General features: G+C 43.5%; 2 protein-coding genes across 2 annotated transcripts; both read right to left on the bottom strand.

Annotated features, from left to right (window-relative positions):
* Positions 1 to 966: 966 nt before the first annotated feature.
* LOC136448584 (mucin-22-like) lies at positions 967 to 5,740 on the bottom strand. Its single transcript, XM_066448198.1, has 4 exons — positions 5,513 to 5,740; positions 3,288 to 4,773; positions 1,777 to 1,852; positions 967 to 1,353 (listed from the first exon to the last, which is right to left on the bottom strand). The coding sequence occupies exons 1-4, from the start codon at positions 5,565 to 5,567 to the stop codon at positions 1,315 to 1,317; spliced, it is 1,656 nt and encodes a 551-aa protein (XP_066304295.1). The 5' UTR covers positions 5,568 to 5,740; the 3' UTR covers positions 967 to 1,314.
* A 2,771-nt stretch (positions 5,741 to 8,511) lies between these two features.
* Positions 8,512 to 9,569, bottom strand: LOC136448615 (BTB/POZ domain-containing protein KCTD17-like). Its single transcript, XM_066448252.1, has 2 exons — positions 9,329 to 9,569; positions 8,512 to 8,723 (listed from the first exon to the last, which is right to left on the bottom strand). The coding sequence occupies exons 1-2, from the start codon at positions 9,532 to 9,534 to the stop codon at positions 8,516 to 8,518; spliced, it is 414 nt and encodes a 137-aa protein (XP_066304349.1). The 5' UTR covers positions 9,535 to 9,569; the 3' UTR covers positions 8,512 to 8,515.
* Between the last annotated feature and the right edge of the window lie 4,498 nt (positions 9,570 to 14,067).

Here is a 14,067-nt window from a genome sequence, read left to right as displayed (position 1 = left end):
AAATCAAGGGTCACACAAATATAATTTTGGTCGCCGCACGGTCGCTCAGCTATCGCCGTCTAGCGGAAAGGGGTAGCCTCCGCTACAGGCTCTGAACCGGCTTTTTGAGGGGTTAGATAATACACTTTTTGCAGCCAACCCGTAACTATCAGCCAACCCTGTAACTATAGCCGGCTATAGTTACAGGGTTGGCTGATAGTTACGGGTTGGCTGCAAAAAGTGTATTTGATAGCTCCCAAAAAAGCCGGTTCAGAGCTTGCAACGGAGGCTAGGAAAGGGGGCCGTATAGATAAAGCACCCCAGCACTGACGTGTGGATTGTGTGGTTAATGTTTGCTTTCAGCGACATATCAAATGAAAAATGTAGAACACATTTAGCTAGAGCCTTCGTAATCAAGCATATCATTTCACTTGTACTTGGTTCTTTGCTGATGATCATATTCATAAATCAGATTAGGCATTGAAAGCAAAAAAGATTTGATAAGTTGTAAGGGAAATAAATTGCATGTTACTAGGCTTCCAAATTTTACATGGGCAGCAATGGTGAAAATATTTTTAAACATTCAAACACATAACGAAGGTAGCCTCTGTTGCAGACTCCGTCCGTCGTTTTCGATTCGTTACCGTTTTCTTTTTACATTATCGCTTCTTAATACGGTCCGGAGATAAAAAAGAAATAGCACTGTAATAAGAAAGCGGTAACGAATATAAAACAGCCGGAGGGAGTCTGCAACGAAGGGTATGATGGTCGTGAGATATGTTCTGTTACTATGTCCCTTCTAGCCTCTACCAGACTCCACAGGTCGCTGTAAAAATAGTAGAAATTGTTAGTCCGCTATAGAAGTTACAGTTTGCGATCTATAGAGGTCGCAAACTGTAACTTCTACAACGGGCTAACTTTTCTAGTATCCAAGCAGACCTACGGGTTGCAAAGACCGTATCCAACCGGAAGAAGGAGTTTTTATAGCAACAAAAACTCCTTCTGCCAGTTGGATACGGTCTTTGCAACCCGTAGGTCTGCTTGGAGACTAATGTTATCCCTCTATTTGCCCAATTTCTACTATTTTTCCAGCGGCCTGTTGGAGCCTGGTAGAGGCTAAGTCCCTTCGTCCTCTGTTGGGAAAAGGTCATCGAGAGGAATGCTTAGTTAGTTTGTTGACTTTCTTTGGAAAACAGCACGAAAGTAATAGTACTCCACACAACCATCTGTTAGAGATCATTTCTGTGGGGTCGTCACAACACATACTCTTCCCGATAGATGGTGGAATTTGTCTGTAGGCAAAGTAAATCATGTTCTCTGACATCAGATGACGCCTCAATATGGATCCTCTCGACCGCCCTTCAGCATAGAATACTAGTAAGAAAAGGAATAAAAGAGACGTAAGTTAATCATTTTTCATCTTCAATAGCTGTTTCATAGTCATTATAAATATATCTGGTTCTTTTGTACTTAACCCAGTAGACATATGTACATATGCAGACAATAAAGGTCTTCATTCATTATAAACAAGCAGACAGAACCACACGGGAAGCTAACAAATATTACGTCATGATGTCGTTCTTGTACATGTGTGAGACACGGTGCGGTTTAGTGTTAGTTACTTTTTTAGACCATTAAGTTTTTGTGTAATTACGTCATCTGTTGCACTTTTACGGTATCTGTTATATTGCTTGAGTCTGAAATGTCGTTCTGTGTATGCAGGGACACCTGAAAAATAGGTCACGGGCCTGAGTTGTGAACTACTGGTAAAATAAAGAAATAAATGAAACGACTCACCTTGTCATAAACAGGGTTGTTGAAGGACGTCCACCCGTAGTCGTCTGCTGTGATGTACCCCCTGTGTGACCGCCCCCTGTACAACACACGAACACAAAGATTACCACATCTTTTACACACAATTATGTCATCTTCCCTGACGAAAGATAGCGGACGCTACCCGGAAACGTATGGCCGTTACAGAAACTTATCCAGTTGCTTGGGTAACTTGTATCTTATTACCTGGATGTCTAACCTTCATTGACGTTAGTCATCTTCAGTCAATTCACACTCAGTAACTTCCATACCAGGATATAACGACAGATTCTGCGCATACGACGTACATCGATATGGATGGATGGATCTCGGAAAAGTTGTAAACTTGTCACGAAATGAATCTTACTTCGAATTTCATTATCTTTGAGCAGATGTGAGGACTCAATGATAGGCAGTAGGCCTTAGTAAGTAAGTGGACCCCCCCTGCCCAAAATGCGCACACCTTGCAGCATTTTGAAAGAAAAATCGGATCTATTGATAGACAAACAAACCAAAACACCTATGCATTTGTCCAGACTCTTCTTGTTGTCACAATACGATTGAAAGGTGAATGTAGTAGCCCTTCATAGAAGTGACCATTTACACGAAATGTGTACTCGATCACTATTGGACATTGCGAAGGTTCATGTATGGCCAAATACAAGTCTTTCATTGTGAACTGTCTGAAATATGGCGATTCTTTATCTCATATAGAAACATTTTAGAAATTAAACTGAAAGAATCAACCAACCCCTTAACGAGTCTTTCGCGATTTCCTCATTTCCAAAAAGACCGAATTTTGGCAATTCGGAGGTCGTTTGAACACTTTTCTGGCCGCGACAGGGAGCGGTACTGCAGATTAGGCTCTGATAGGGTATACAATTGCGTCTGCTATAATATGAAAATATACGCGACTAAACATTTCAAGCCAGTGAACACTTTCCCAAACAGGTCCAAAAGACTTCGCATACATTTAGAAAGACTTTTAAAGCGTTCTCAATACTCGAGTTCGCGTAAAGATAATCGATATTGAAGTGCGGAGTGGAGCTCATGTCACATCCGTCGAAGCGCCACCTATATCCATGTACACATGTACATCGCTTTTGGCCTTAGTATGTAGGTTAAGGATATATATGTAGACATCGTCCACTTTCACTTTTATGTCACTTTCACTAAGCAAGTGTCTGGGGAGCCGTTAGATAAACTGAATTCAGTTTTGTTCTTCTGAAACAGGACAACGCACTGAACCTGCACAAGCCTCTGACACAAGACAGCCTACTCCCTGATGTAAGAACAGTTATTGCTGTACCACGATCTGCTGCTTCAGTTATTTTTGTGATCATTTTTTTGCGCTCGCTCGCATTAGTTTTTGGGTGTCCATAGGACGTCACATACATGAAGCATCAAGTCAGCGTGGTCTATCTAAGGCACAAAGTGCACATTAAGCATGTGATAGAAATTGACAGATTTCCCAAAAATGTTGAAGATGTACTCACATGGTTCTTCTGCGGATGAAGACAACTGAGATGATGAGAACAACCACTGCGATAGGGATCGTCACCGCTAGGGCTACAACTGTCCCGTGGTTCATGCCAGAAGTCTGGCCACTTTGGTCTTGTTGCTGGGTTGTTTCCTGTGTCAATGGTGTACTCTCTGTGACCGTGTCAGTGGGTTCAACGTCCGGTTTTGCTGCTGTGGTAGAGGAGGCCGTGGTTGATTTTTCCGTTGTAGTACTTCTCGTCGTTGGCGCTGGGGGCTGGGTAGTTGGGACCTTAGAGCCGGTTTCGGATTGCTTGGTAGTTGTCGGCGCAGTTTTGTCCTCTGTTGTAGTTTCAGAAGAGGCAGGGGTAGTTTTGTCCTGTGTAGTTTCAGAAGTGGTCGTTTTGTCCTGTGTAGTTTCAGAAGTGGTCGTTTTGTCCTGTGTGGTTTCAGAAGCGGTAGTGGTAGTTTTGTCCTGTGTGGTTTCAGAAGCGGTAGGGGTAGTTTTGTCCTGTGTGGTTTCAGAAGCGGTAGTGGTAGTTTTGTCCTGTGTGGTTTCAGAAGCGGTAGTGGTAGTTTTGTCCACCGTTGTTTGAGAAGCGGTAGTACTAACGTTACCCTCCGGAGATCCAGGCGTGGTTTGGGAGGTACTATTGTTGGTTTCCGTCGTTGCCTGTGAAGTGTCATTTGTCGCAGACGTCGTCGAAACTGGGGATGTTGTTGACGACCCTGTAGTTTGGTTGGTGGGTTGGGACGTGGCGGAGGGGGTTGTAGTTTCAAGAGTGGTGTTTTGAGGGACAGGTGTGCCGGTGACTGCGGCAGTTACTGTCGGGGAAGCATCGGTAACGTTTGGAGTGACAGTCTCGCTGGTTGGGGCGGCGGACGTTAAGACGGTAGTTTCCACCAGAGTAGTGTTTTCCCCGGGAATGGTTGGTGCGGGTGTTTCCGCGGTGGTTTGTAGAACTCCTGTCGTTTGCATAGTTTCAGTCGTTTCGGCTTCTGTTGTGGCTGCGGTTGTAGGTGTCACCGTGGTGTTTAAAGGCATGGACGGAACGAAAGAGGTACCGGTAGTGTTAGTTTCAGGTGTATCGGTTGGAAAGACGGCTGTAGACTCCGGAGAAGATTCAGTAGTGGCAGGTGTAGTTTGGTGGGCGTCGGTGGTTACGGTAACGTTAGAAGGTGTGCTGTTGGTTGCTACCGTAACGTCAGGTGGTGTAGCTGTTGTTGTGACAGGCTGTGTGGTTGTAAGTGCACCCTGGGTGCTCGGAGCTATCGATGTAGCAAGAGTGCTAGAAGCGTTTGTAGATCCTGCACTAGGAGGAGCAGTAGATGTATTATTGCTGTCGGTGGTTTCAGTTGGCGCTGTGTTGTTTCCGTCTCCGGTTGGCGCTGGCGATGTAGCGTTTGAGTCGTTATCGGCCATTGAAGCTGTCTCAGGTGTTGTATACGCCATTGTAGTTTCCCCTGCCTCAGTCGAAATCGCAGTGTCCGTGCTATTCGTCCCTGAAATATCACAAGACACATCTTATTTTGTCTTCATTCAAGGTTTCTGTACAACTCAAACTGAGCATGTCGATCCGATGTACCTGACACAGGTATAATCTGTTGTAGTACCGAAAAGAAACGATAGGAGACTCAAACCCAAATTTCAATAGCGGTACTTAACGCATGCGAAAATCATGACATCGTGACTTCCTCCATGATCATTTTTCCTAGCCACAAACACACTGACTGACTTATCACGTCTGTAACCGTCCTGAAAGGAGGACAATGACCAAAGTACGAAGTGATACAGTATCATGATGGCCTGTTATATAAATTTCACACTGACAAAATTCTCAACTGTCGACAATCATAATTCCCCTGTTCACATCACAAACTCCACAGAGACCTGCGCAATATTCATGCTTGTGTTTCTAGTTAGACGCTGGCAACAGTTATGTCTATATAAACCGTTACTTGACTACTCGAAACCATTGACATATATATGGCGCGCGCTGAAATACAACGTTTTTCCTGTGCCCTAATTGTATTCACTTGCCGAGTTTACGTGTTGAAACAGGTATAAAAGTTCACCATTTTTCCTTGCACACACTGAGCCCTACTAAACATTTTCTGGGTCAAGAATATCAGGGATAAAGATCTATCCCAGTTTAATTTCCTAAGCACATGACCTAATTCAGGTCGACACCAAAATGGCGGATTTTGTTTTATAACAGCTGTGAGAAAACCTACACCGTACCTGTGACCGTTAGATGCGCTCCGAACACTAGCAGGATGGTTAGCACGACTCTCATGATGGTTATGGTTCCCTAGGATCGATTAAGGGTCAAAATATCCTCTCGTGTCTCTCAGAGAGGCCAAGTCGAGCGGGTCTGGATGGCGGTCTGTTCACCTGTGCACCTGTGAGTCAGAGGCGGGCTGTACTTTGGTCATCGGACTTCCTCCTCCACAAAGCAAGCAAACACGCACACGTCACCCTGCAAATGTTTACCGTTCGGGGGTTGGGCACGCCAGGGTAGAATACAACAAAAGGGGAGGCTATAGTATAGGATTAGGATCCGTGCCTCCGGCTGACATTAGAGATGACCTAATCCTTTAGTGGACCTGAAACAAGATCTCGTGTCGGGAAACGTCTTCGCTATTTGTATAGACGGCGGCTAGAAGTAAAGGATTGCGTAAGCCAAGAGAAAACAACGATGTTCTGTTGTTATAAGAGTAAAAATGGCGCCTAATATTACAGGTTGTTGCTTTTAACATAACGGTAAGAACTTAAGAAAAATCAAACTTATTATTGATTCATCTATCTATCAATTTACTTCCTTTATTGGGCCAAGTGGAAATGATTTTGCTGTTTCCGCCTGTTGCTCGAAAAACATTTTAACAATTTCTTAATGTGAGAGAGGGCATGTCTTGTAAATTGACACATTCGGACGGGCTTTAGTACCACGTCCAAATTTCAATTGGCATTTGCTATTGCATTGGGATGTAGGAATTGTATTCAGGCTGTGCAGTAAACCACAAGTAAACCTTTCTGAGCCCTGCTCCATTCTAAAAGACACGGAGTAATGTTAGGCTCTACCAGCCTCCGCGGGTCGCTGGGAAAATGGTAGAAATTGGCCAAATAGAGTCTTCTAGGGACCTTCCCTTTTACTGCTGGTTGCCTCCGACAAGTTTCCAAGGGTGTGGTCATTTTGAAATCAACTCAGTCACTGGTAAATATGTAAAAAACACATTGAGATACTTCAGTCTCAAGAAGAGTTTTTTCTTGACATTTTTGCCAAATTTCAACTCATTTCATACAAAAATGAACCTGCTATGATAAGAATTACGTTTCTTTTTGTACCACCCTCGTACTAGGCTGACGGGGTGACTAGTTGTGTACGGTTTAGTGCTAGTATGTGGGGGCTTGATGGCAGCGCACCATGTACCTCTGTCTGCTGCGTTGGCTCAAATAAAAACTGTTCATAATCCATAAACTTCGAATAGATAGATAGATAAGACACTGCACAACAGTTTCTTCTCTTTGCCTTGTTTGGGGACTTACAACCGGTTCATAAAGTACAGTCAGCAAAGTCACTATCATCGAAGGTGAGGTAAATGGATCAGAAGCAGCCTCTAGCAGTTCATTTAAGAACTGCACCAACATGTTAGCTATTGCACTTGAAGCGCATGTACTGCATTTATATTTTTACCGCTGCATGGCGCTTTTGATCCATGTAGATTTTTACACCCGGTGTTCTCACCTGTCAGGTTTTCTCCGAATTTCTTCGTGGGCTTGATGTAAATGGAAACGAAATCTAAAGACAGACATTAGAAAGACACGGAAATGAAAAGTAGAGCATGTAATGGCAACAGCAATGAGCCGTTTTAGAGGAACGAATTTGACTGGTAAAGTATGTGTCAAAATATAGAAGCAGATAGAGTAGGATTCATTACTGTTGATAAATCATTTTCCTGTACTAATCTTCCTGTTTATCATTTTCACATTGTAAGGAACAATTTCCCTGCTACATTTCTCTTTCCTATATGGTTTGCACCAATACCATGACGAGGTTAATGATTTCTGTGCATCAGATCTGTATAGGACAGGTCGGAGATTGAATAAAGATTGAATTCAATGCTTTCACAATGTTTGGTAATCAATTTATTTGTAACTTCTTAAGTTACGCTATTGATAACCAAAGACACCAGCAGTAAAACCACAAACCCAGAGAGGTAAAAACAGGATCTCCTTTGCAGAGGTAAAAATCATCATTCACCATTCTTTGGGCTCACTGGACTAACTGAAATATATCATTCAAGGTGTAAAGAGGTACAAAAAAGTTTTATTTTACAACAACAGTTAAGTAAATACATGTACCATCATAATTCAGACCTAACATGTATGCCAAGTGGTATACTCAATTAAGATTTCAAAGTTACATACATTCACTTTAACCCCATCATTAGAATCAATATCAAGCAGTACAGAATGTGCACATCTATAAAGTTTGGAGTCATGGCTGTTTAAAACATGAGCACAAAATATGTTGCTATCAAATAATCTTAGCTCTTACATGTGTGTCAGTGATGCTTTCAAAAACAGTGGCTTCAATGAATAATATTTACAAATTCTAAGTCATCTGTGAATGTATTGATGTATTGTTGCTTATTCATGATAGAAATTCCTAGTACGTGTTTAACTGATGTACGCTACATGGCACCCAATATCAGCAATAAGCACCTTTGTAGATTCGAGTACGCAGTGTCAAAGGTAAAAACCCATGAGACGTAAACAAAACCTGTCTGGGTATTGTTACGCAAATCTAGACAATGTCGAGACGAGAACAGTTTACAAGCCAGGGGCCTTCACCTTTGACACTGCACATGCATACTCGAATTTACAAATGGGCTTATACTGCCTGGGTTGACCACTGTATTGCATATGCATCGTTTCAATAAAATAGAAATGAAATAGAATCTACAAATTCAACATCAACACTTAAACACTAGTGCTTATGACAGATGACGGTGTATGAGGGTGGTTTCTCTTCCGCATGGCTTTTTTTGCTTTAAAGAACTTCTGTGTAATACATGTCCCCGGTATTCATGATAGGAATTCCTAGTATATGTGTTCAACTGATGTACGTTAGATGGCATCCAATATAAGCAATACTGCCTGGGTTGACCACTGCATTGAGTATGCATTGTTGCAATTTCAATAAGATAGAAATGAAATAGAATTTAAACATCAATTTAAACACTAGTTCTTCACAGATGGCGTTGTATGAAGGTGGTTTCTCTTCCGCATGGCTTTTTTCGCTTCAAAGTACTTCCGTGCGTTGTCGGCACCAGGGTCCTCCGACAGCGCATCTATGGCCGAGCGAACGTGCTGTCCAAGGATGTAGAAGTCGGCGTCTGCTTCCAACATGTCGGCCGTCACGTGAGAATTCAGCAGAAGCTGTCCGTGTCTGGGTATTGGAGTAAACACAACAAAGCAACACCATGTTACCATGAGAGCTACGAATCATAATAACATCATATCGTCTACAAGGACGTGATAAGATATCGGTACCCTCTATGATGGAAAATACAAATCTACATTTCTCCTAGCCTGATTCAATCGTGCTTATAGCGGCCGCCCGACCAGTCAACTCCTAGGGGACATAACATAAAGTTAAACAGAAAATAAAGTTCTCCTTGAATGTAGTTTCAAGCCAATAATACATGTTATCAATATTGCTGGAACTGACCTGTAGCTACCTGGGAACCAGATCTTTCAACTCTCTCAAAACAGTTACTCTGCTCTACAAAGGAAGTAAAATCTATTTTTAACCTCCTTGATCATGACTCATCCCCACACGGTTAACGTTACCACAAGTTTATCCAATCACTGTCAATTGTCATCGGTGTAGTTGCTATGTCTGTAATATTATTGCTATGATAATACGGTTAATTCCTTTAATTGGACATGAATTCGACATGTCTTTTGGTCCATGCGTGCTCACAACTTACAACGATATATATAGCTACCGACGTCTAGAACGTTGGCGCATAACATTTAAGGTTGAAATACCTGCCAAAATTAAGTAGAACTCTGAAAACCTCGGGGTCTCTGTCGATCTTGTAGACACCGTCAGCAGGCCTGGAGAAGCCGGAGTCTTCGGCAAGGAGTCTGTCGAGGAACTGGCTCTTCAGATTAGCTAAGGTGGTGCGGGTTGTCTCGTACATCGTCCCGCCGACATTCAGCCGGACCCAGTCAGAATCCCCATCCTCCGCCATGTTTATCAACCTCACCACTCATCTCCCTCCGCGAGGTCAGTCAAGAATGTAGCGCCGTAGTGATATAAAAACAAGTTCAAAGACGCCTTAAACATTACAAATAAATGTTCATTGCTTCAAATGAAACAGATGATATTTTTCTGCGCAGAATTGATTCAGTTACGTTAAGTTATTCCCTCGTATCACTACGCGAAGTAAGCCGCCGATGCAGAGGTCAAATCTTGAGACACAAATAATAATAATAATAACTAGAAATTCCGGGAAAAGCCACAAATTTAGATCTAGATGGCTTCTTTTGAAGATCAACGAACCATTCAGCCTTACAACTAAAATGTTTCAGAAATCACAAATATGCAGTAAATCCTCTTTCCACAATTTATTGCAGGCATGCCTGATCTATAGCTGCCTATTTGTATTATCGTAACATTTCTCGAAGGTCAAAGGTCACCGGATCTTTGAAAACACCCGGAAGTGACACAGTCTGGCCGCGGCCTGCGCGCACTATTCTGAGAGAGATATCTTAACAATCTTTCATCCCCTGCGTAAACGTTTTATATTGTCACAGCCTCCGTATTACAAACTACAAGTGTGAGAAGTTTGAAGGTCCAGATATATCCCATTTTCACACTGTGCGTAAAAGTGCGACGGCCGTCTCGTGCGCCAAACTAGTATGCGACCTGCGATTGTACACGGCATACTTAATACACAGACTGAAGCTCACTCGGCACATGTTCGCAGCGAAAACTCACAATTCCCGTTGCCGCATTGGTATGTAACTTGGTATATCGCTAGCTAGGTTGCGTGTGGTGATGCACGTTGTCTATTTTACAATGTAACAGTGACTATACGATCATAGCAAGTAGGAAATTTTCGTACCCCGTATCTGCCTGAAGTATTGCAGTCAAGCGTAACGGGTTATAACATGGTCGCTATGGCAGGACAGTGGCCCTTACCATTAATTATAGGGGTGCAATTTCGATATTGCATTGACGATTAAAGTAGTTACGGCGTAACAAAGACATTGTGCATCACCACGCCGAACCAGGCAAACGATATGCCAAGTTACACACCAATGCGACAACGGGATCGTGAGTTATAGCTGCGAACGCGCAAACAAATGCATTCCCAATACTCCCAGAAGGAGGTATTCCTCCTTCCCGGAGTAATAATAGGGTTTGCGGAAAAAGCTGGGCTGTCTACCTGGCCTGGCTAGCTGGCCTGTCTACCTGGCCTGTCTACCACGTCAGGCTAGCAACCCCAAAACTCAGAAACTCAGAAACCCCCATTCATATCCCCACAAATTGTGAGGCCCCAGTGCAGTCGCGCCCCCTAGCGGCGCTGTGAACTGCAGGCCGTATGTTGTTCCAATTAGTACGTCCGTCGGGGACGTCCCAGGACAGCTGTCCCAGGATGTGCACCAGGTCACCCCCCGGTCACCACGCCAGAAAGCCTGGGCGAGGCCCCGCCTTCTTGTCACTGAACTGAAATCAATCCCATAGTTACGAAGCAAGAAGTTCCTCTATAACGTCTGCGCCAATATCCAGCATTATAACGCAGACCCGCAAACCTGTATGCTTTGTTATAGTTAGGCCATGGCTGAGGCCTTTCTATGCGAAAATAGGGAAGCTTCTCCCACAAGGGGCTTTCTAGACTCCCGAGGCGAAGCCGAGGGAGTCTGGAAGCCCCGAGTGGGGGAGCTTCACTATTTTCGCATAGAAAGGCCTCAGCCATGGCCTAACTGTTTTAGAACATGGCCACATCCCCGAAGATTCTCTTTCTATCAATATATATGAATCAAAGATATTGTTTTCAGCACATCATACTAGTATTATAAAAAAGATAAAAAGTATTATATTGAAGCAGAATGACCTGTAAACAAGCTTCGTACATGTCCTATCTGTTTTCAGAACCCGGCCACTACCACGAAGTTTCTCTTTTACAATTCATCCCCGTGGTCTCAAAATATTACATACAGATTTTAAACTGGGATTTTTTAACTGTGAGTTACTAAAATGTTCCTTTCCTTTTCATTGTACAGTAGTACTGGAACTGTTTGAGTTGAGAGCATTATGTGTGTTCTTTTCAAAAATCTAAAAAATGTGATTCTGATTCCCAGTTTCCCAACTGTTTATAAACTTGACTTTCCATTTCATTGTAACGATTGCTTGAATTTGTGCCTGTTAGTCTTTAAAGATTTGATTCAGTTTGATACTTTTGTTCTTGTGTGGCTGTAAGATAACAATGTCCTCATGTGAATCAAATAATGAACCCTCCCTACCCCCCCTGGCAGTTAGCTGACACTGTGACCCAGGTCTCACATGGCCTAACTATTACCTTTGCGCTCTGTGTGTTCTCATCTGTTGCATGGAGCAATTTCGTAATTTGCCGTACACAAATACCGTATAAGTCTCCTGCAGTTTGCTGAAAAGAAATCGGGGCACAATCTTCCCTTGCGGTCTTTGCAATATTGTTAGTGATTATCACAGCAAATATCTTTCCTGTTTGGTTTAATTTGACTTTGAATTCTGAACGAAAACTCCAGGCTTTTAATGCCTGCGCTACTTATGATAACGTGGATACGTCGGACTGTCAAAACATGGTACATGCTAGAAAGATATCGTCAATTTTGTCAACTTCTGACGTACGTCTCTCATTGTCATTCTGGTCTACTTCTGACGAAAGTCTCCCATCTTTTTTGTTTATTCGTTCAACCGGCCCACAAGCTGTTATGAAATAAACGCACAGGGTTGGGGTCAGGTTTCTACGTACTTGGGATTATAGTGGCGCCAAGTTACCACATGCCAGGTAGGTACAGACTGGCAGTATACAACAGTCTACTCTTTGCCCCTGTAAATGATTACCCGTATAATTTGAAGACATGGGAATGTTGTCGCCGGCGCCTGAACCATCTGTCAACCAACACGACGGATTATATCTCCATCACAGCAAAGTTGCACGCACGCACGCACGCACAGACAGACACGTCCGTTTCAGGCACGAGTGCCATGTTTATTATCACCTTGTGGCAGAAGGTGATAATAAAAATGGCACTCGTGCCTGAGACTGGTATGAAATGGACATGAAAGTGTAAGCAGACTTACATACATCAACTCTGCATTCGACCCCCCCCCTAGTAGTGAAGTATCCATATACATGTACTGAGGTTAATAATAATAATAATAATAATATCAGGTGTATTTGCAGCCAGTGCCACAGGCAGGTACCCAATGTGTAGGGTAATGAGGCTGTTTAACGTGTTCGAGGCACCTCCTCGAGCACGGGACCCCCGTTTTACGTCCCTCCCGGAAGACGATTTCGTGGAAAGCTTCGTGAGGCTACAGCAATCCGGACGTCCTTGGTTGGTCCCCCATCCAAGCACTGTCCGGACCGCGCCGAGATCGAGGGATCGGGTGTATCCAACGCGCCACGCGGCCGTAGCTGATTAATCATTTTGTATACCATTGTTCCTTGTTTTGCATGTATAGTTGTAGAAGACCATACGAAAGTCGCTGTACTTTTGTCGTGTCAATAAAGATTTCGTCTATGTATTAGGTAAAACAAGGAACCCTAGGCCTGTTCACTGTCCGTTTACGTTATGTTCCGTGTAATCAGCACACTGTGAAATATACACCGATCGTGGCCACTTTCTGGACAGGGCAGGACAGATACGGCCGTATCAAGGATCAAGGATGAAGGTCATTGTCATCTCAGCGTCCAGACATTGTTTTGTCGTGCTTGTAGGTTCAACAACTCTGCATTCACCTTATTTCAAGAAAAAATAAAGAGGTTAGAAACAGAACGTATTATAGTGTAACATTGTATCAAATATCAATTTATTAATAAAAAGATATACCATAGATACACCATAATCGTTGCAAGGCATGTTTATTTTCCAAAAACTTAACCTTCTTGTTTATTAAAACGTGCGTGTTAAGATACCTATTTGAGTATTTGTGTTAAGATAGTTTGTTTAGATAGCCTTGTTTCAAAGCAGACGGTAAACATGAACCGGAAATGTATGAATTTTTAGTCTGTCAACGTCCGCCGACAGCCACGTGGTTACCCTGGAATCCAGGGCATATGTACCGGCCCACGCCCGGAGCTTCCTCGGGGCCTATCCTTCCGCTCCCCCGAAGATCTACCCCGCCCCACTTACCGCTAACCAAACAAGATCCGCAGCCGGTAATACCGGTATAATACCAGAGCGGATCTTGTGTTGGCTAGCGGGAAGTGGGGCGGGGTACGTTGTCGGGCCAGGGGGAGGGTAGGTCCCGAGGAAGCTCCGGGCGCGGGCCGGTGAAGGTCGCTCGGTATAAATGCTCTGGATTCCAGGGTACCACGTGGTATGAACGTTACATATTCCGGTCCGCGTCCCGCCTACACCCGTCCGACCGTAAGACACATGGTTTCTTTGTTTATCTAAACTGTTAGTATCGTTGTGTTCGCAACTTCACCCTGTCCCACAACTTACGCATTGAGATTCACACAAGTTGGGTTTGATACTCAATTCCGGGATGCCCCTGTAAACTGGGA

Source organism: Branchiostoma lanceolatum, chromosome 14 (genome assembly GCF_035083965.1).
Source record: "Branchiostoma lanceolatum isolate klBraLanc5 chromosome 14, klBraLanc5.hap2, whole genome shotgun sequence".
NCBI lineage: Eukaryota > Metazoa > Chordata > Leptocardii > Amphioxiformes > Branchiostomatidae > Branchiostoma > Branchiostoma lanceolatum.
The sequence above is the reverse complement of the archived record's forward strand: the minus strand, read 5'-3'. Positions and strand labels throughout refer to the sequence as shown.

What these genes read in the sequence shown, in the direction of transcription:
- LOC136448615 (XM_066448252.1), bottom strand. Translation starts at nt 9,534, where the DNA reads ATGGCGGAGGATGGGGATTCTGACTGGGTCCGGCTGAATGTCGGCGGG. An exon ending in GTTCTACTTAATTTTGGCAG is followed by an intron (nt 8,724 to 9,328) that starts GTATTTCAACCT and finishes TCCAATACCCAG; the next exon opens with ACACGGACAGCTTCTGCTGA.
- LOC136448584 (XM_066448198.1), bottom strand. Translation starts at nt 5,567, where the DNA reads ATGAGAGTCGTGCTAACCATCCTGCTAGTGTTCGGAGCGCATCTAACG. An exon ending in AGCGCATCTAACGGTCACAG is followed by an intron (nt 4,774 to 5,512) that starts GTACGGTGTAGG and finishes GTGATATTTCAG; the next exon opens with GGACGAATAGCACGGACACT. An exon ending in ACAACCCTGTTTATGACAAG is followed by an intron (nt 1,354 to 1,776) that starts GTGAGTCGTTTC and finishes TTTTCTTACTAG; the next exon opens with TATTCTATGCTGAAGGGCGG.